At 41.8% G+C, this 22,313-nt stretch overlaps 2 protein-coding genes across 2 annotated transcripts; one reads left to right on the top strand and one right to left on the bottom strand.

The window, feature by feature from the left end:
- Positions 1–368: 368 nt before the first annotated feature.
- On the bottom strand, positions 369–7,496 carry gck (glucokinase (hexokinase 4); the record flags this gene model as incomplete). The annotated part of the gene is made up of 10 exons (XM_080739162.1): positions 369–516; positions 935–1,168; positions 2,373–2,528; positions 4,068–4,251; positions 4,850–4,949; positions 5,074–5,169; positions 6,093–6,212; positions 6,420–6,574; positions 6,697–6,859; positions 7,416–7,496. 10 exons carry the CDS (start codon positions 7,494–7,496, stop codon positions 369–371), a joined length of 1,437 nt encoding a protein of 478 aa, XP_080595288.1.
- A 4,155-nt stretch (positions 7,497–11,651) lies between these two features.
- On the top strand, positions 11,652–18,882 carry LOC308295312 (synaptobrevin homolog YKT6). Its single transcript, XM_080738358.1, has 8 exons — positions 11,652–11,781; positions 12,144–12,302; positions 13,229–13,311; positions 13,673–13,773; positions 14,232–14,336; positions 14,565–14,630; positions 14,733–14,834; positions 17,070–18,882. Exons 2-8 carry the CDS (start codon positions 12,199–12,201, stop codon positions 17,103–17,105), a joined length of 597 nt encoding a protein of 198 aa, XP_080594484.1. The 5' UTR covers positions 11,652–11,781; positions 12,144–12,198; the 3' UTR covers positions 17,106–18,882.
- Positions 18,883–22,313: the final 3,431 nt, after the last annotated feature.

Genomic DNA, 22,313 nt, shown 5'->3' with positions numbered 1-22,313 from the left:
CAGGAATTGTTAACTAGCTTTCTTGCCATCTAATCATTTTGGGTTCAACAAGGAACCAACCATATACTGTATATATTCACAAACACATACTGACATTGTGACAAATTGGTCTCCTTTTATCATACTACACATCGTTGTCTATAATACAAGTTACCGGTGGTTTCTTGTCTGTGCTCCTTCAAGTATTGAGTATCCTATTCCTCGCACACTGGCGCACATCCCTCAGCCAAAGTGCTTGCTTCTGTAAAGCCTGGAAAAGGCTGCAGCCGTATTGTACATCCCTGGACAGGGACATCACCATCACAGACCTAGAGTTCACTGAGGTCCACGTTGCTCCCTGTTCAAAGGTCACTTCTTGCGTGCTTCCTTTACTGTGCCATCATGCAAGCTGCCATCTTACAGGCCACCGCCGAGATAAGGGCTGCCCCACGGCCGCTTCCTTCCTCTGATTGGATGAACGTGATGTCACAGTGAGGCGTAAGCTCTCTGACAATTTTATGGAACCTGTCTTGGAAACTGTGGGAAAGGAACAACATGGTTACCACCATATAAATAATCCCACATGGAAATTCAAGATTCACGATTCACTGTACGTATATAGCCTATGGGTAACCCTAGACTTAGATCCTTTGGTTTTAGTTCCTCAACATTGTAGAAACAACAACAATAATTCTACTTAATATTCATTGTTATTACAGTATTTGACTTGCTGTACCATTGCTGCAGTGTCTGTATTACTGTTAAATTGTCATTTGTGGTTTTTCTTTTCTTTTCTAGGCCTATTTTATGTGATGTGCTGCCAATTGCCCTCAGAGGACAAATAAGGTCAAAACTTGAACATCTCTCTCTGTCACAGTCATGCCGCTTGCTTCCTCATTCTCCACCTCTCCGTCTTTCCTTGTGTCTTGTTTTCCTTTATCCTGTCATTCCTCACCATGGATGCAGCTTGTAAACAGAACCATCAACCCCGATGGTGATCTTCATTGCCTCCTGGTGGCGACGTTCTCTCATGAGATTGATGACCCCAGCGAGGCCAGCTCCACACATGTGGGCCGAGCGCGTGGACACGCTCTCACAGACCAGACGCACAATGTCACAGTCCAGCTCTGACGGAAGCACGCCCAGGGAAGACAGGATGTTGTAAATCTGTTTCCTGTCCCCAGAGTCACTAATGAATAAGACGAGGACAACAGAAATATTAAAGATTTTTCAAGGTTTCTTTTATCATATTTTTTCTTGTATACTTTTAAGTTAGTCGTTATCAGTTCCCAATTTTCCGCACACTTGTGTGTCCCTGCTTACTAGTAACCGCTACAGTTGGTTATATTTCAGGGTATAGATAGACAATCATGTTTCCTTTGATACACATGAAGTTGTCATTCACTTCTTTCACCTGACAATGAGGAGATTCAGCGGGAGGGCAATGCGACGCCAGAACCAATCACAGGAACCATCCCACGGCTCCTCCGCGGTGGAAAGGCTGGTGATGCGAGTTTACACAGTGATGTGTCCCTGGCTGTTTGAACAGATCTGAGACTAAAATAATGGCTAAAGTGTCATTATCAAAGCATTAAGACCCTTTTTAAACCCCAATAGGAATTCCTTTCTGAAAAAAGGAGTTATTGTAAAAAGATTCAGGTGTTCCAACATGGACGATATCTTGTCCAACTAGACATACTGTTCCTACGAAACAGTGTGGGCTTGCATGTATGGGCACAAAGATCTACCCTTTGGCTGCACCTCATTGGCACCTCAATTGCAAGTGTGGTTGCCGACGTGACTATATTCTGCAGCGAGCTAACTGTCATGTGAAGCTCGACCAATACTCCAGCTAGCACCACTCCCAAATGTTTTTCCACCAATTTCCAATTGCACCTCTTTGGCTAAGGGCCCTGTCTTTGTACTGTCGGGGAGAACTTGATAGATAATAAATAAATAATGAAGATAACATACGTGTGCTTGCTTTCAGCAAGCCCACAATTAGACAGGATTGGTCATGCTTCACTTGACATCACAATATCTAATGTAAATGATAAGACGGAATTCATTGGTCGGTCGGTCGGACGGACGGACGGACGGACGGGAGGCGGCGGGAGGGCCTTCGATTTGGAGAAGTGCCAAGGCCCGGGGATTCTTAAATCGGCACTGCTGGTACTACAGTTATGCAAAGAGCCTACTGTGTTGATTAGAGTGCCCTGCCAAGCTGGATGCACAGAGGAGGATTCAAACCCTAGATTCCACTCAGGGTGGCAGACGTCCTAAGACCCAATGACACCCGAGCGTCCCACCATTCCTTCAAAGTTAACCGAAGAGTTCATGGAGCAGGATCAGGTACCAGTTCTATATAGGCTTTCACAGTTAGGACGACTCACCTCTCCACCTGTGAGACGTAACGCGTCTCAAAGCTGCCACGCGTTTTCAGCAGGTCCGAGGCTTCACTGTTAAACAGCAGGTCCTCATTGACCAGTTTCAGCAGAACCAGTCTCACTAACTCGCCCATGTACTTCCCACTGATCAGCTTCTCAAATCTACAGCATGAGAGAGAGAGAGATAGAGAGAAATGAGTGGGCAATTATCTTTTCCATGGGGCCACATGAACAACAGAAAATATTGTGGAGGGCCGGGCCAAAAGGCAGTGCTCCCCATAAGATGTGCACCTCGCAAACTAAACACACAGCTTTACCCTCGACTTCAGTAAATAAATACTTAGCAGTCCAATTTTTGTTGAAAACACGGCATTCGGCATCGACTTTTCTTTTTTTAGCCACTTTAGCCATTTTTGGTGGGTAAGGTAAGGCAGGTCGTCTTGACGTGTGACCAGTCCGACCACCTGCTTGTTATTGAGACAACGATCCAATGATCACACACTTGCTGATGTACGCATTGCGTCCATATGTACATGAATAAAAAACTTCAAAATAAAAGAAATGCCGCTGCATGAGGTAAAATTAGAAAATGTGTTTATTTTGTAATTTGCCATTAATTAACCCTACAAGGGCCGGTCAGAGTGAACCATAGGGCCGCATACGGCCCCCGGGCCGCACAATGCCCAGGTCTGCATAAGAGATTAGAAGACATGATGGGAGGGGCTTCAAAGTAACAGCGGGTGCGAAGGAGAGATGCTGGTAAAAGGCGACCTGCGTCACAGAACATGAGCAAACAAATGTCTTTCTCTGAAACAAAGAGGGAGCATAAGCTGGACAGAAATCCCTAAGTCTCAGTGGCTGTCTATGTGAGGGCGGCCGTCAGTGAGAAAGGTAAACAGCCATTAGGGCTGGCCGGCACTATAGCGTACGCTGGAGAGAGAGGTCATTAATCTGAGCCCCCCCCAAGCCCCCCTACCTGACCATTGACGTACCTCTGGCCAATCACACAAGACCACAGGAAAAACAACTGGTCGCCTAGCAAGCTCACAGACATCACGTGTGAGCTCAGGTGAGTATTTGATTATTGCTGAGCGAACGATGATTATAAGAGAGCGAGAGAGGCATCGTTCTAATCTTTCAACATATACTGTAGTAATATTTGTAGTCTCACTCCAGCTGGGGGTTATCATCTAATTCAGGGGTCTTCAATGTTTTAAGGCCAAGGACCCCTTAGCTGAGAGAGATGAAGCAGGGACCCCCTCTATTGTATAAATGTGTGATGGAGATTCTCATCGATTTCATAGATAGATTCATAGACTTGTTTGACTCTTAACCACTTAAAATCTTAAATCATCAATACTTAGCAAACTTGACCTTTCACTCTGTACTTGATCTGCTCTTTTTTACCTCTACACCAAACCTATTTTTGGCTAAAGTTCTCCTCAGAGTATAGGGATGCGAGGGTTCAAGTTGTTAATTTAAAATAATGATCCTATCACACAAGGATTTGGCAGCCCCCCTGTAGTAACTCTGATGACCCCCTAGGGGTCCCCGACCCCCTGTTGAAGTCCCCTGATCTAATTGTATACACACACCTGCCATGAATGAATGAACGAATGAATGAATTAATTCATCAGTGCATTGTTATGGAATCAAAAGTGTCAAACATGCATGCAACATTTGTGCTGGTGAATGACTCACAGTTGTTGTCCGGGGTTGATGGAAGTCTCGTCGACCACCCTGTCGTACTCCAGCCTGAACTCCTCCAACTCCCCGTGGTCCCCGAAGGCCCCCCACTCTGTGTTCACACACATCCGGCCCTCCTCGCCCTCCACCAGTTCCACCGTATGCATCTCCTCCATGTAGCATGCATTACACCCCGTGCCTGTGGAAGACGGAAGATTTAGATCACGCATGTGCGAATATGCTTATGTAACTTAAGTTTACTCTTTGTGTGCGTGTGTGTGCACAGTGCATGTGAGTGGATTGGTGAGTAGTTGGACAGGTTGTTGTCTTGGTGGGCGTCCGTGCGCACGCGCGCGCGTGTGTGTGTGGCAGGGACGTGCTGAGAATGTTAGAGAGGCAGGGGCTGAAATTTCTAAAAGGGCCTTTTGGTGAAAATCTAAAATAGCAGACCTCCAATAGCCAATGCGTTGCAGTCAGCTATTTTTGGTGCTTGATACCACACTGAACTAAGCGTAATCAAGTTAATACTAGAGATGTGGCGTAACGGCATGGATTTCTACACAGAGAGGGCAATTCTTTCAACATAAGATGCTGCATTCAAGTTTAGGAGCGTTTGGAAAAGGCAATTCTCTTGAATGCCGTCTTCAGGTATGGCATGGAAAGAGGGCATTTGCATTTCTTTCACCATAGTAAAAAACGCATTTATGGTGTGGAGACGGATAAAAGGGCAGGGGTTCAAGCCCCCTTTGATGTCTATGTGTGCACTGTCTATGTGTGCAATGTGAACGTATCCTCACCAACAATCATTCCCACTTCACAGCTACGATCCTCGTAGTAGCAAGAGATCATGGTGGCCACTGTGTCATTCACCATAGCAACCACATCCATCTCAAAGTCCTGAATAACACATTTACAATCATCACTGATGTGACTCTTAACTATTGTAATATATGAAATTCAGGTATTGCAATTAAGTAATTAAGTCTTGTATAAATGTAACAAAGAAGAAGACCCAACATACCCCTCTCCTCTTGATAGCATCTCTTAGAAGGCCCACAATGTTGTTGCCCTCTGCTCCAGATGCCTTGAACCCTTTGGTCCAGTTCAGTAGGATGCCCTGTGGGGATGATCATAAATCTCATGAATCTCTCTCTCTTTTTTGTCTTTATTCACAGGTGCAGTTTAAGGAAACAGGAAACACAGGGAGAGAACAGCGGAGTGACATGCAGCAAATGGTCCTCTCGGCCAGGAATTGAACTAGGGACTCGCTTTAAGCATTCGGTTATTGGGTCACCCCATAAAGCTCACAAATCTCTGCCAGTTATAAACCCTGTATGATAAACAATCAGACCCTCAGGGCTCTATTTTGTCTTATGCCTTATGACTAGGGGTGTCACGATATATCATCCCACGATATACTGTATCGCAATATTTAAAAGTGATATGTATTGTCGTGACATCATACCGTATTGCAATTTCTTTTTTCAATAATGTTCTTACTGTATGGTGTGTGATGTGAGATGTAAGCTTATCATAATCACAGTTTTGTTTTTGCGCTCGTTAATGTTACATACTTCAAGACAGCGTCAAATAAAAATAGAGAAAATAGATGATCTACAGCGTCACATTGCGAGCTTGTAGATCAGCTCTTTTCAATTTTCAAAAATAAAATAAAAAGCATTACAAGATTAGTCATGCAAATACGGAAATGTGGGGCACCCAATGTTTTATACTGCACTTGCTTGTTTGAGACACCGCTCACCCAGTGTCCCTATGAGACACATAACATCTCCCCCACGTGTGCCATCTGGGCAGCAATCTGATGAGAAGCAGTAAAAGTAATGTTCCGTCCCCTGGGGGCCAATAAATACTTCCTTCCCCTTCCCACTTTCCAGCAACACAAGCACATACAGTATGAAACACAGGGCAACGTTTTTTTCATAAAAGTCATAACAAAACATAAACATAACAAGATGTTAAGTATGTGACACAGTTAACAAATTCGTCCAACCAGTTTCCAGGTCCCTTCCCACAGCCAACCTTGTCGAGGTCCTCGTGTCGCACGGGGAAAGAGAAGGTAAAACCCAGCGGAAGCTTCCTGTGTTTGATGTGGTGTCTATCCAGGAAGTCAGAGATACACTCTGCGATGTAATCAAAGAGCTGTGTGTAAGGAGAGATAGAGGGAGTGCACACTGTAAAATTGTGAGTGTTCATTTAGCTCAGGGAGGGAGTGTATTTGTACACTCTCAGATTCTCAGATAAATCTAAGATCTCAGATCACTGACTGTAAGTGTGTTGTGAGGGAGGACAGCCTCCCTGGCCTAGGACATTTATGAAGTTTATGAGCGCTGTGCTGGGCACACTGACCATCTCAGCGGTCCCCGTCATGGCGTCTTCAGGGATGGAGTACATCTGGGTTTTGGTCTCCACCTTCCAACCCCTCTCGTCATCTTCTCCCACCTTCACCAGCATCACACGGAAGTTTGTCCCCCCCAGGTCCAGAGCCAGGAAATCTCCCACCTCTGACACCGGGACACAGGATCATTGACAGGATATTAGCACGAGAGAAGCCATTTGGGATGTAACGTTTGCAAAGCAATCAAATATCGAAAACATTGAGTCTTAAAGCAGTGTGTCTACCTACCTGATCCTTCTGGGGTTGAGCAGACATACGTGGGAAGCATTTTGACACTAGCCTCTTCGTGTGTCTCTACACGCAGGCCTTTCTCCATCTCACGCCGCATTCTCTTCATTACTACTTTCAGTTCTTCCTTGTTCAGCCTGAACTCTGACAGAATTTGCTCCACCTGCAAGGAGTGGGAATTAGACCGCATGAGACTTATTATACGTCAGCTGTGTAGCATACGTCATCAACTAAAGTTGACACTTTCTATAGTTTGTCTTAAATGTTTGGGGACACTTTCAATTATTTGAGAGAAGTGTGCACACTGAAAGATGGAAGGAAAGTGCAGAGGTTAAAGAATATAGAGTAGGCCACAGACAGAACAATATGTTGCATATAGGAGAGGGCCTATAGGTACAGATCAATACAATAGAGCCTTGTTGTCTATTTGTTGTAATAATACAAGCAAATCTAAACAACATTGTAATGCACAATGACAAAAAGGATAGATTAAAAAGCTCTTCAATAACATTTTGAGTTAGCAGATACAACTAATATCTTTTCTAAATGAAAAGAACAACTTGAGCATCTAAAACAAGTTTGTTTTTCCTCCAAACATTTACACTGAAACCATAAAATAATTCAGGGTTCTATGACCTCCAATGCAAACAGGTTACTCAGAGCAATTTACAAATGGCATGAACCCTTGTCAGCAAAACACTGAGAGAAATGTATCTTACCATGCGTATTGTCTGAACCACAGAGCTGTAACTGCAGGGCACTGTTAACATCTGGTTTAAGCTAGAGCTGACACAAGGCATCTTCACTAGCTTTCTAGATGAGCCTTGTGGTATGTATCTAGGTGTGTGGTGAGTGTCTGTGCTGTGTGTGTGCAGAGCCAGTGAACTGTGAATGCCAGTGAATGAGAGCCTCAGCTGTTTTTATGTTCAGGTAAAGTGGGCCGGCCACAGAGCATGGTGGTGGCCTCTGTGCACACAAATGACCACCCCTTTCCAACCTCCCTCAACCCATCTGGACATGTACACACACACGCACGCACGCACGCACATCCCTTTTCCCAACACATTTGTACTTTCTGTTGTACGATGGTATTGTGTGCCGAAATTAGCTGACCAACAATGTGTTGTGAGCTTGTAGATTAGCTATTTTTATGCAACACAGTCTTACGAAGGGGCGTAATTTAGCAATACTATCTAATGTCTAAAACATTACTCTCTGCTCTCTATGAAAGTGAAACGCAGATTGCGGACACTCAAATACTGCAGCGCATGGACCAACTGCAGACAAACAGTACAGGAATAGAATGCCATTTGTTTGATTACATTCCACTAATGTTATATGTGTGTCGCACTTGGCACAGCCATGCGCAGAGCAATTTCTGCCAGGGAACTCAGCTAACCTCCACGTTCACATCTTCTGATCCAATCACACACTCATTTAATTCTCAGAACGCTCTATTTAAACTGGAGGTTTGCACTACTCATCCCTGCTTGCTGTGCTGCTATTCATGCTGTTGCTGCCACTGCTCTCACCAGAGCCTGTTTGTAAAAAGAACGCTGCTCACCCTCCACCACTAAAAGCAGATCCAATTCATTGCCAAACCATAATAAATATATTGCTCATTTTATATTCAATTAAAATAGGTTATCCTTCATGAGCTGTCTTTATCCATACAAAACTTGTTATGATTTAGCAATGAATGTATTGATGGAATATCAGATGAAGCAGGCAGCAATCCATAAGACGCACGCACGCGCCCCCACACACACGCACGCACGCGCGCACACGCGCAGTCGCGCACACACGCACACACACACACACACACACACACACACACACAAACACACACACACACACACACACACACACACACACACACACACACACAGGATTTGGTTTGCACGAGGACCATATCCGGATAAGAGTTGAATCTGTGCCAAGCACTTGTCCATAGCTGATTATCCAGCTAATTTAACTTTGTGTTATGTTTGCAGAGACACCTTTCCTGATGGCTCTCCATTCACCTGGCTTCCTCGCAGTGCAAACCACAAAGAACAAGAGATTTGATTTGCTCTCTGAAATGTATGAATCTGATTTAAAATGATAAAAGTACATTCTGCTTGAATCAATACACCTACTGTATTACTAATACATCTGGACTTTGATTGAATACTTTATTAACAAGTGTATTAACAGAAAACACAGTCAAAGGTTATACTAACACAAAAGGCCCCCACAGGCTTGTTTCCATTGTGGTCCATTGCACTCGATTCATCATAATACATATGATACATACAATACAATGCATCAGTATAGAAGAAAAGAAAAGAAAAAAGAAAAGAAAAAAAAGGGGGGGGGGGGGTTAGGGGGGGAACACTCAGTGGCATCAAAAGTTATATTTACAGAGAAAGGATGGGTGCATTTGATATTACCTTATGCTTATTGTAAGTCGCTCTGGTCTACTGATAAATGCCTAAATTGTAAATGGTAAATAGATATATAGATTATAATGAATGAGACCACTTGGGACCTGGAATGGGCAACATACATTCCTCATTTGCTGATAGGCATTTCCTTTATTATGACAGTTTGCAGAACCAACCATTCCATTAGAAGCATTTAACATGCATTGACAGAACAAATAGTATTTGAGTGGAGAAAGTTCTAACTCAGAAATGTGGCAACAATATCAGTTTTAGTAAATACCACAAATTAAGGTGTAGAATTAACTTGTTTGTGTTATTTACAGTAGGCCTAGTTTGGTCATACCAAGTCCAAATTCAACATAATTATACTGTATGCCTATTGGGTTCAATTATAAAGCTCATTAGTCATGCATATTGAGTTCAGCCTAGATAGATGTGTTTGCCTGAGATCACAATAGAAATAAATAATGATAATAATAATTTAAATACTTAAGTAGGCCTATATTGTATTAGCATGACAGGTTAAAATAATCAAACTTCGCCTCTAATGTTTGCACTAGCCTAACGGTTTGAAAGTGTACATAATTGTTTCCATCATCATGATCAAAAAATGTTTTTTTTTTAAAAGCCTATAAGTAGCCTAACTTTTCACGGGAATGGTGGGTTTTGCTGCAACTGTTGCTGATTGTAGATGGACTGAGCCTTTCCAGCAGTTCATGTATAGACTCTATATGTCCTGTAATTGATGTAGCCTACATTCTCCTATCGCTTTTGATCTGGATAGGATGATGAGATCATGAGATCATCACTGGACCGAACATAGAGTCGACATATAGCAGAACCATAGTGCCCTCGGCAGGATGCGGGCCTACACATTTAATAATTGAATTAATTGTTATTTTACCTTATCAATCGTAGTAGGCCTACGAGGATCCATGTCATTTTCCGCCGTCCATGGGGAGCTTTCTGCAGTGGATAGAGCGAGCGTCCGTTCCAGGTAGATTTATATCGCCCAATGTTTTAGCTGCAGAGGCAAATAGCTATAAAGCCTGGATTAAAGTTACCTATATATTTATATCATCCTGCCATATGCCAGACCAATCTGCTGCCAAAATACTGCGGCATTTAGAATAGATTATATTTTCTAATCAATAAATGGTTTAAGACTAATTATTTCCTACATTTTAGGGGTAAAGTCTGTCTGTGTAGCTTCTCTTCATTCTGATTGAGGCCTACTGGAGATTAAAGTAACCAATTATCTGTTAAATCGGAAATTGTTTTGGTTTAGGCTAGGCCTACAGCTAGTCCCTTACTCCCACCTTGCCTGTATATAAAGACGTCATAAGCTATACTATATAGGCTACTCTGTAACTTTACGGAAACAATAAGCATTAAAGACAGATATTGAACAAATAATATACAGTAAAGTTGCCTGCCCCCTCATTTCCATGTTTTGCTTCACTATTCTCTCTCTAGGCAGGGCAATAATAATGAAACCTTGATTCCAGGAAAGTGTGTGTGTGTGTGTGTGTGTGTGTGTGTGTGTGCGTGCCCGCGCGCGCGCGCGCGTGTGCGTGCCAGGTAAAGATTATTATAATTTATATAAGTCGCACGAAGGTGTCGCGCGCCCAAAATAGCAGACCTACAAGCTCACAACACGTCGCGTCCGTGAGCTTGTAGGTCTGCTATTTACTTTTCCCCCCCGACTCGCGGCACCGTTGTACGTAGAAGTCTTCTTCAGATAGTCGGGAAAAACAAAAAAAAAAGCAATTTTGTCAATTTGTTGCCTGGGAAACGGAATTTACCAGCACACTTCATTCACTGCCATGGAAAACACTTAGTGGCACCGAGGTTAAGTGGCCAGTACGAAATTGTTAAATGGACCAAACTCATACTTGAGAAAACATGGAATGATGGTGCCAGTCTGGCAAGATCTGGCACTGCCAGATATTTCCTACACATTTGAGCAAAACTGTTTAGATACAGCACTGATCACTGATAATAATAACAACAACAACAACAACAACATAATAATAATAATAATAATGATTATGATGAATAAATACATTAATAATAATAATATTATTGGTAATAATAAGGGTAATAATAATAATAATAATAATAATAGGGAAACGTCTTCTTGTAAGCCCATTACTATCAAGGTGTGTGTGTGTGTGTGTGTGTGTGTGTGTGTGTGTGTGTGTGTGTGTGTGTGTGTGTGTGTGTGTATAGGTCTATATATATATATATATATATATATATTTATATAAAATATGCTAATGAAATAGGCTTAACTAAATAAATTGTTGGCTGACGTTCAAATTATGTTAGAAATTCTTAGAATAGATGCAGAATATGTTTAATGCATATTTGTTGTTGTGTTTCATACATGTACGTCATTACAAAGAGTTTGGGCATCACAACAGGTGGTTTAATTCCGCCAGGAACCTTCGACGCTCACCGTGTGTTCCTGCCGGAGACATTATTCCACCGGACACATGGAGCATCGATCGTGACGTGGTGATTGGTCGTTCGTTGTTTAACGTAGCATCGCTAGCGTTAGCTTCGATACCAGCCTGTTGACGTTCGGAGGATATATCCACCACTTTTGTTGTTGTGGAATAAGGACACTTTCTGTTCGTTGTCACTGCTTTGCCAGGTGAGGGCCGCACTGGGACCCGAAGAACAGCGTTATTAGAAAGAAGCGTTAGCCACAGGCTAGCTCTGCTTCCCTTCTTCACTTGGGTTTGAAGAATTAGCTAAACTTTGCTAGCCTAGCTAACCTAGCTAACTAACTAACTAACAGTGTTTGTTTTATTAACCATCGGTAGTCATTTCTAAGAAAAATACGTTTAAGTTTAGCGGCAGCCACCCTCTACCAACGCTAGTATAAGGTTTAACTATTGCCACACAACTTTGCAGTTGGCGAGCAACCCCGGCTTAGCAACATTGCGGTTAATGATAGCTGCCTCTGGAGATAATGTTCTCATGTGATTTTACTTGTGTCATGCTTTAAATCAGATCTCCAGGCCCGTTGATCGTATCTGTGGCTGACATTAGCTGATCCAGTGCAAGCATGAAGCTCTATAGTATCAGTATCCTTTACAAGGGAACAACCAAGGCGAATCTCCTGAAGTCAGCCTATGACCTCTCCTCGTTCAGCTTCTTCCAGCGCTCCAGGTGGGTGTGACTGGGCGACCACCGCCCTTTTGGCCTTTAAGCACTTAAACCAGCGAATCTCTACCTTTCCTACCCTTTACTTAAACATTATTCCATAATTTGCAGACATAGGCTACCACATAGCCAAATACTTATGATATAGCAATATCGTAATAGGTAATTCCTTTCTTGTGTTTTTTTCTACATCCCCTACAACCATACCCTACCAACCCACACAAACAAAACAAACACATATTACATAGAAAAATTACCCTTTTCATTGAAGGACCCCCAGTTTGGTGTGCCCCCCCTCGGGGACCCAATCTACACAGGAAAATCCTCAGTGTTTATTAGCTGTGAGTGTACAAATAGATCTTAAGACTCGTACACACATGATGTGGAACCAAATGCCCTTTAAGGGTCCATTTGGTTCCTATAGTAATAGTACTAGTACACTCACAGAGTTACAGACCCAAAAGGGTCCCCTTGTAGTCCCAACTAAACATTGACTTAGAACCTTTTGGAGTATTTGACATAATTATTTTGTTATAATCGTTTCCATGTTGAAAAATCTTCATATTTTCAAATATTTTGGAACTAGCAGATCTATTTCCACTATAAATGAGATTTAGTAGTATAAAGTTCAAGTTGTCAAATATGTCAGTCATTTCCTTGTATATTTAGCTTAGGTTATGTGTCATATCTGCCATGTGCAAATCTAGCCCCATATAGAACCTCACCCGTCGCTGCGTATGCAGCGACGGGTGAGGTTCTATATGGGGCTAGTGCAAATCCAAAGCCTAAAAATCAAACAGGAATGTAATTGTCAACTACAAAAACACAATTAAATCGTTAATCGCAATTATTTGAGTGATAATTAATCGTCATGTAAAATTTCATAATCATGACAGCCCTATCATAATCATTTCTTGGTTGGGTTAATATAGTGTCCAAGAGTTCATGACCTTCACCAGTGCCTTGATTGTTGAGCGGTCATCACAGGGAAGTCGTGCTTCTGTCAAAGAACAAGGTATGCAAGAGCAGTATGCACCAATACATTTGACATAAATAAGTATGATGGATGTTATCCTTACTGAAGTTTGTGCCCTGCTTGACTCTAATGTTAAGATAGATGGAGGCTATTCACACATTACTAGTATTGATAATTGTCGTAGTGATTATTCCATCGATTACTTTTTTGATTCACTGATTAACCACTTAAGCTCTATTACTATTTTATACTTTGTCACACTGCGGTGTCATGTGAAAATAGGCGATCTAAAAAATCACAATCGCAACGCGTTGATAGCTTGTAGATTGCCTGTAAGATCGTTTTTGAAACTTTAAGCTTAATTAACTGTTAGAACCCTAATTACTTCTCCTTCTTTCAGAGTATCTGTGTCACGTGTATGTGAGAAACGACAGTCTGGGTGCTGTGGTTATAGCAGATAACGAGTACCCACAGAGAGTCTGCTTCACATTGCTAGAAAAGGTGGGTAAAACGGCTGTGAATAAATATTCAAAAATGTTACATTGTAGCGCTGCACGATGAATTGAAATAAAATCCAGATTGTGATTTCAGCATTTAGAGAGGTGAACAACCAACTCGTTTCAGCACCTTAAATGCCATATAATGAGGACTGAAATGGGTATAAACACACACCAAGCTTATACTGAAACGGGGCAGCCACCATGCTAATGCTTTCACTAGCATTGCCTATATACAAGAGAGGCACACAGAACTGCGACATATTATTTACCACAATCTGTTCAGTAAAGATGGCTTCAAGATTGTCCTATATTAGAAATAGTTAATTCTAATATAGCTGTTTTTACATACAACTATCATGAAGTCCTTCTTTATTAGAATAATTGTAATAATTTATCATGTTTTTTCTTTCCATATACAGTAACTGTCATTTAATGCCCGCTTGATGCCCACTTCTTCAGGTATTAGATGAGTTCTCCAGGCAGGTGGAGAGCATAGATTGGCCTTCTGGGAATCCCGAGACCATCAACTACAAGGCTTTGGATATCCATCTAGCTAAATACCAGGTATGTATGTTTATAAGCAGTTTAGCTATTGACTGAGGAGTGGTGTAGCTGACGTGTGGATAAGGTCTATGAAGAGTTTTTAAACTATTACATAGTATGTTTGCCGAGTAGCCACTGAGGTTTAGAGGATTTAAGAGGCCAATTTCTGTTAATTTCGCTCAATGTCACAAATATGTTGTGTCTCTGATCCACACCACTACTTTATTGAATGATTGTGTTTGCTTCTAGAACCCCAGGGAGGCAGATGCCATGACCAAAGTGCAGGCTGAGCTGGATGAGACCAAGATCATTCTTGTGAGTCATTAACTGAATCATTTTATAACCGTTTCATAAGCCGATAACTGCACACCATCTAGTTCAATAATTAAAGACTTAATTATGTGTTTCTTTTGGTAGCATAACACCATGGAAAGTCTACTGGAACGAGGGGAGAAACTGGATGATCTCGTGGCAAAATCAGAACATCTTGGAAACCAGTCCAAAGCCTTTTATAAAACTGTAAGTAGAGTAAAAAATTAGCAACTCGTCATATCTCGTCGGTGGCACCGTGGAACATTGGCTATAACTCGTCAAACTCACCATAAAGCAGTCAATGGGTTAGGAAGGGTTGCATCAGCTGAAATAGAACATTGGCATAAGTCACAACTTGGAGGATATAATGATGGAGCAATTTTATACCGGTGGTTTTGCTTAGGCAGTGCTTTCTCCGTGCTTTCTCCCCTTCGAAAATGTATGACAGATTTGTACTTGTGCTTTCATTGTCCATGAGTGCAAAGACTGTTGATCACTGACCTGCTGTCAGAGACAATAAGCTCTGTGCGCAACTGTATTTCCAGTTTTGAGAAGGTGGCATACATGCTTGCTGTTCCAGTAGATGTTCCGATAGCCTCCTTTGATTGACTTGGCAGATTTGAACTGGAAACACGTAAGGGTGTCATGTGTGTCTGGTTCAAATCTGTTGCCGAGCCAATCAAGGTACAGGTATGCCTAGGGTGGCCACCAGCAGGACCTCAGAAAGGAGGACACTTTTCCGGGCCTGCTTTACGGGACCCCCAAATTGATATCTAGGTCTATTTAGTCACGGACCCCCTTCTCAAAATATCTTGTGCCAGACCCACATAGACCGCCAAGATTATTCCAGATCTTTTAACTTTTTGAGAAAAAAATGTATCAAGCGCATAGCTTGTAGATCTGCTATTTTCGAATATAGTGTAAAATAGTTTTTAAGTGGTTTAATTAAGACTGGGTAGTGGGTACCCAGTTTATTTATGCATGATAGGCCTACACTGTGTATATTTTTTGCAAAATATTCCTGAGTTAAATTGTCCCATTTGAAATCTAATCCACAAGACTGGCATATCAGAAACAATAAAACATAGAGAGGGGAAGAGAAGGGTAGACTTGTGGACATACTGCATATAGCTCAGCTGCTGTTATTTTGTTCACAATTGGGGAATGGGGATCTGACGGGGGAAAGAAGACGAGAGGAAATCCTGCAGCACATTCTGTCAGTCAAAGCATGCCGTTGCGTTCTACCCATCATTTGATTGTTGCTGACATCAACCATGTCTGTTACACACAGTGCAAAGTGCATGATACTCGTAAATTCTGCTCTTCTTTATCTACTCCTTTACCTCGCTCCGTTGTTGGCTAAATTAAGTTTCGTTTCGGGGTCTTTAGGCAAATCTGCTGCAGCTCATCTGCGTTAGAACTACAGTAGCCTACTTGCTGTCGGTTTCATCCAACAGGCACACAATAAACAAGTGTGGGAGGAGCGCTCAGTGTGAGTAACAGTTGTGGGAGCGAGCACTAAACGAAATGCACGCACGTCGCATGCAACAAAGCTGTTATTCTATAATCTATACTAATGAAACGGGGGATTTGCAGAGATATGTAAATGTAACCAATAACACATGCACAGTAGCCTAATCACTCTCATAAAGCTGGATAATTAGGTGTCTGGTCAGAGGTTGCACTGGGCGGAGGACAGCAGGGTCAAAAACCGGACTGTCCGACTGAAAACCGGACGAATGGCCACCCTAGATATGCCACATTCTCATAACTGGAACTACTGCTATGCACTGAGCCTATTGCGCACATTCCACACAATACATTGTTTATTTTCTCTGTGAGCTCTAACAAATACCTACATGAGACACAGTTATTGAGTGTGACAGTTTTTAGCCTACAAAATAACTACAGATTTGGTGTAGAGGGGGTAAGAAAGAGCCCTGGATTGGTTGAATGCTTTATTAACAAATCACAAACAGAATATTGTGTAAAAGTTAAACGAAAATGTAATTCAAATTTTGAATTCTAGATACATTGCACATGCAGTGAAATATTCAATTTTTTCAGAGTTGCTTGAAGTCCAGTGGGACGTTTCCGCAGCGAGTTATTTTGGGGTGCTATGGCATCTATCTTTTTTTTTACACAATATTGGATTTTCTTTGATGGATTTGTATATTTACAGACCTCTGACTTCACTGTATATTGGGGTGTATAGGGTGGTGGTTTTAATGTTATATATTATACGTCCAACCCTTTCACTTGGAAAGAAATCACACCCAGTGTGAAGTGCGCGGTTAGCGCCACTTTTCTGTCAAAGCATAGTGTGTATGGGTCAAGACCAATGTTTCCATTTTCTCTCTCCCTATCTCTTCATTTTCTGTGCTTGACCCATGTCCCTATACACCTTCACCCCCCCCCCCCCCCCCCCCCCCCCCCACACAGGCACGGAAGCAGAACTCATGTTGTGAGATCATGTGATGCTGCTGTCTAGTCCTCACGGACATGCCTCTCTCTGCCTTTCTGCTCTTCCTACAACTCCCATCATGCACCAGCCACCAACTCTCAGCACAAAGGGACAGAATGGATACTGTCCACACCCAGGACAGAGTGCCAGGTGGAGGCAAGCAGGAGGTGGAGGTCTACATGTGAAACCCCTGGATTCTGACTGATGGGGGTTGGAGGACTGATGGGGTTTGGTCAGGGGGGTGATTTTATTTTAAACTCTCTAAGGGTAAACATCTTTGTGGTGTTTTCAATACCAGCGGAGGACATAATGGTGTGATCTTGTGTATTGGTGGTGTGATGTAAAAAAAAGAAAATGTTTTCTTCATCTGTATTCAGATTGTATGAAAGTCTCTCTCAGTCAGCACATTACTTTAAGGCAACCTTGACAATCTGTAATTGTCTCCATTGTGACTACTACAGAGTTAAATCCTTCACAGCACAAGGGACTTTTCTGTTTCTTGTTCTGCCCACTAGATGGCCCTGTTTATTCATGTCTGTACCATGGATATAGGTTATTTTTTCAAACTGTTCATGCAGGCCAAGACAGCAGAGACTGTTATGTGGTAGGTAGGCCCCATGGTAACATCCCATGCATTGTACTCTCTCCCCCCCCCCCCCCCCCCACACACACACACACACACCTCCCACCTCTCTCCATTATCTCCATGTTTGCTTTGTTATAAGTTGCACCGTTCTTGCACCCCCCCTCTCATTGTCTTAAGTGAAGCTTTGAAAACATTCCCAGTTGAAATGACGGTGTTATTGATGGATGGTGGAATTTGTTAGCAGTATTTTAGATTTGACCTGTAATTAAGTGGAGAACTAAGTGTTGAAATGCAACTCATACTGTAGACATGCTAGTTCTCTAGAGAAAGCCTTATAGCAGTACAGCATACAGTACATGCAATACTATGTCCTCTTGTTTCTACACTCCTTACAGCAGCCCTACTTAAACTTTTGGTTGCCATCCTTTTATTTGGCAAATCTGCTCCCTGACCAGCTGCCTTATATAACGGATGGGTTCAGTCTCACCATTGTTGTTCAGGTCATGAACTGATTATGTGCTAGTTGAGCAGGTTGTAGCTGAATGACAGCTGTATTCATTGCATATCAAAAACTAAGATGAAAAAGCTCTCTAAGCTCCATCATATTTCTATTACTTGACAGGATCATGTTTAAGCATGTGTGGCTTACAAAAGGCTGATCTACAAGCTCGCAACATGTTGGCCTGTAGATCAGTGCTTTTTGTCACTATGGACACTATTACGGAAAATACGTTAAGCTTTAAGCGTGTGGAAGTGCTTTTAGGCGGGTCTCGTCTTTGAAAGCATAGAAGTCCTTTTGGATTGTCTGAGTTCCTTCAATCCCAGCTCTAACCCTAAAAGGACCCTGGAAACATAGGACCGTAGGAACATGGGGATGATCCCTTTGGTTTTTTCATGCTCCCAATGCTTGCAGCCAGATGTCAATTTATGCCTTTGATTCTCTTAATTTTAGACATCTATCCACTTTGTTTCTGTAGTGTGTATGACCTTTGCTTGTGTACAGTATTTGTATAACTGCGGTGATGTTTGTGAGACTGTGATTGTGTGTGAAGACCGTTGCTTTTTACTGCTTTTACAGTATAATAAACATTCTGTGCAATAGACTGTCGATGGCTTCTTGTTGGATGAGCAAACATTTCTCAAAATAGATCAATCATATTTCTCTTATATACTCGTATATACTTACAAATATCCTATGTGAAATATATCCATGAGTGACAGAACAATTTGTAAAATGAGTGGTTTTCTTTTAAAGAATTTCCTTTTTTTTTAAAAATGGGCTGAATTTGACACATTAGTGGACTAAAGCACTTTACTGTGGATTTGAGAGATTTATTTAAACAGACTGTGCTGCAATTTATTGTCCAGTTATCTTAAGCAAATTTAAAGCAAACATTAAAAAATATGAATACATGCTACTAATCTTTTTTGACTCTTCTGTTGCTAAAGCAAATAGTTATACTTATGGGTCAAGTATCCCTCACTGCAGAGTGTAGAACGGGGCAGAGCTGATTGTAGAGCTTCTTGTGAGCTGGCCTTATCAGGGGACATGAGGTTAAGGCAGTTTTTTGACACTGTTAATTTTTTTAATCTTACATCATATTGAAGAAATATACGTTTCCATTAGACTAAAAATAACTTTATATTTGACGTTTAACCCCAGCATCCATATTCTGGGGGGGCAGGTTCACCAAAAACGTGCCGATCTACAAGCTCACCAGATCTTGTACGTAGATTTGCTATTTTTGGTGAAGAGAGTTGGCTGTAGCCCATCAAGTACAGTAGTGATATTAATGTAATGATATTGATGAATTCCAAATGTTATCAGATTGTTCTGCGGCACCCTTGGACTGGCATCACGGCACCCTAGGGTTAAGGAGTCAAACCAGGGGTCATCACCATGCCAGCTTGTGATGTAGGCCTACATTTCGAGATCTATGTAGCTGCTACCTTCTCATCTTATTATACACAGCTAATTCAAATAATGCAAAGAGAATAAGTCAATAGTTAAAGATGTATAATTATGAAAAAAGTGTAGCCACAAGAAACAAAATACAAATATTATTTGTGACTGATGATCGCACTTGACTTGATATTTCTATATGGCAAATAGTTGAAATTTCAGTTCCCTAGTTATTTATTTTTCTCAGTTCTGTGTCTGCTGGAATTATCTCGTCAAATGAAGTGTGGTTTGTCCGCAAGTGTCTTTCCAAGCTCTCGTGCAGTTCTTGCTCATGAGACAAATACTATATATATATTTAGTGGCCAAGGCCACGAAGTGGCAAAAGGCCACTCATTGTTATTGGACTTCATCATTACTATTATTATTAGTGGCCAAGGCCACGAAGTGGCAAAAGGCCACTCATTGTTATTGGACTTCATCATTACTATTATTATTATTATTATTATTATTCCGCCACTTTTGCTCTAGCGGCTAGACCGTGCAGTCGCTTTTTACGAAACTCGGCGGTATGGCAGAGGACTATGCCAAACGGCTAAAACGCGAAGCTCGCAACAATCGGCCAAAGGGTGGCGCTGTAGGAAGCCTTGGAAAGTGCAAACTTTGAACTGGTGTAGCTCATGCCCTGTTTCAGGTACAGCAATGAAACCTGTATACACTTATGCGTCTCCTCATGCCGAACAACTTTTACGCTCTGACTTTTGACCTCTGACCTTTACCTCTCCCACAATTTTGAATTATATGAAAAACAGTAAAAATGTATCTCCTCCTGGGATTTTCGCGTAACGTGCGCGAAACTTTTTTTACATGAACTTTGGACCAATACGGTCTGAAAACTTAGCCGGATTTTCTTTAAAGTGAAACATTATTTTTTAATAATTAACCGTATAATGCAGTTTCATGCAAATTATTCTTCTGCCTCTAAATCATACATGCAAAGTGACACGTTCATGGCAGTATGGCAGAGGACTATGCCAAACGGCTAAAACGCGAAGCTCGCAACAATCGGCCAAAGGGTGGCGCTGTAGGAAGCCTTCGAAAGTGCAAACTTTGAACTGGTGTAGCTCATGCCCTGTTTCAGGTACAGCAATGAAACCTGTATACACGTATGCGTCTCCTCATGCCGAACAAATTTTACGCTCTGACTTTTGACCTCTGACCTTTACCTCTCCCACAATTTTGAATTATATGAAAAACAGTAAAAATGTATCTCCTCCTGGGATTTTCGCGTAACGTGCGCGAAACTTTTTTTACATGAACTTTGGACCAATACGGTCTGAGAACTTAGGCGGATTTTCTTTAAAGCGAAACATTATTTTTTAATAATTCACTCAATGTTGCAGTTATATGCAAATTATTCTTCTGCCTCTAAATCATACATGCAAAGTGACACGTTCATGGCATTTGGCAAATATGTAGAGGGTTATTCCAAATATCACTGAAAGCAATCTTACTCCAATTGGCCAAAGGGGGGCGCTATACGAAGCGTTTGAAAACTCAAACTTTAAAGGGGCATAAGTCATGCCTCGTTTCGTTTGAAGACATGCAACTTGCTTACACGCGTGCCTTGACTCAAGCGGAAGACATCTGTGTCTTTGTTAAGTAAGCTCCACCCTTAGATTTTCCGCAATTTTGAGCAGTTTGTAAAACACTTAAACCCGCTTTTATTCCTTTCGCGTCACGTGCACAGAACTTTTTTTACATGAACTTTGGACCAATATCTAAAGATCTGTCAGATCGTTTTTTTTTTTTAATTGAAACATGCTTTATTAATAATTCAATCAACATTGCAAGTTTTATGCAAATTATTCTTCTGCCTCTAAAACATACATGCAAAGTAAAATGTTCATGATGAACTACCGTAGAGGGTAAGTCCAAATATCACTGAAACCAAAAAGAATCATATTTGAACTGGGGACCCCCCACCCTGACGTGAGTAGGGTTTTCCCATGATCTGGGCCTTAGGCTAGATGCAGAATAGAGCTGGGACGTTCGCGAACGAATCGAATCTTTTGAACGGCTCTTTGAAGTGAACGTTGGGATCCGGTTCGCGCAGTAGAGAGCCGTTCATTTGGGGGGAGACCCCCTCCCCCCAATTCAACATCTCCTTGCTACTCCACTGAGTACTGACTGAGTACAGTGAGTGAGTGAGAGAGAGAGAGAGAACAAGTGGAGGAGCGAGTTCATTGTTGCCTGCTTGTTTTTTTTTTGGTGTTTTATGAATAACAAAAGTCAAGGTAGCTTAATTTACACACACATTTTATGAAAAGGGTAAATACTAAATTGTGATCTCAACTGTCAGCAGAGGAATGTGGTGCCACCTTGTGGATTCATGTTTAAACAAATTCTTCTTAAAAATATATAAATATACAAGGAGCCAAATGAGCCAGTCTTTTGAACGGCTCTTTTCAGTGAGCCAGATCGATGGTACTGTCTCACTTCAAAGAGCCATAAATCCCACCTCTAATGCAGAATGGTTAGGCACAGGTGTGTGTGTGTGTGTGTGTGTGTGTGTGTGTGTGTGTGTGTGTGTGTGTGTGTGTGTGTGTGTGTGTGTGTGTGTGTGTGTGTGTGTCTGTGTGTGGGCGGGTGTGCGTGCGTGCGTGCATGTGAACTGAATCTAACTGATGGCTTAGTTTGGTTTTCAGAAAAACTACATTTCCCAGAATGCAGCAG

This window comes from Nannobrachium achirus (genome assembly GCF_963921795.1).
Source record: "Nannobrachium achirus genome assembly, chromosome: 12".
Lineage (NCBI taxonomy): Eukaryota > Metazoa > Chordata > Actinopteri > Myctophiformes > Myctophidae > Nannobrachium > Nannobrachium achirus.
Note: the sequence above shows the minus strand (reverse complement) of the source record. Positions and strands in the feature narration are given on the sequence as shown.

Bases quoted from the DNA above. Each gene is read 5' to 3' on its own strand.
- LOC308295312 (XM_080738358.1), top strand. From the start codon at position 12,199: ATGAAGCTCTATAGTATCAGTATCCTTTACAAGGGAACAACCAAGGCG. The intron at 13,312-13,672 runs GTATGCAAGAGC...TCCTTCTTTCAG, and splicing joins TGCTTCTGTCAAAGAACAAG to AGTATCTGTGTCACGTGTAT. The intron at 13,774-14,231 runs GTGGGTAAAACG...CCACTTCTTCAG, and splicing joins GCTTCACATTGCTAGAAAAG to GTATTAGATGAGTTCTCCAG.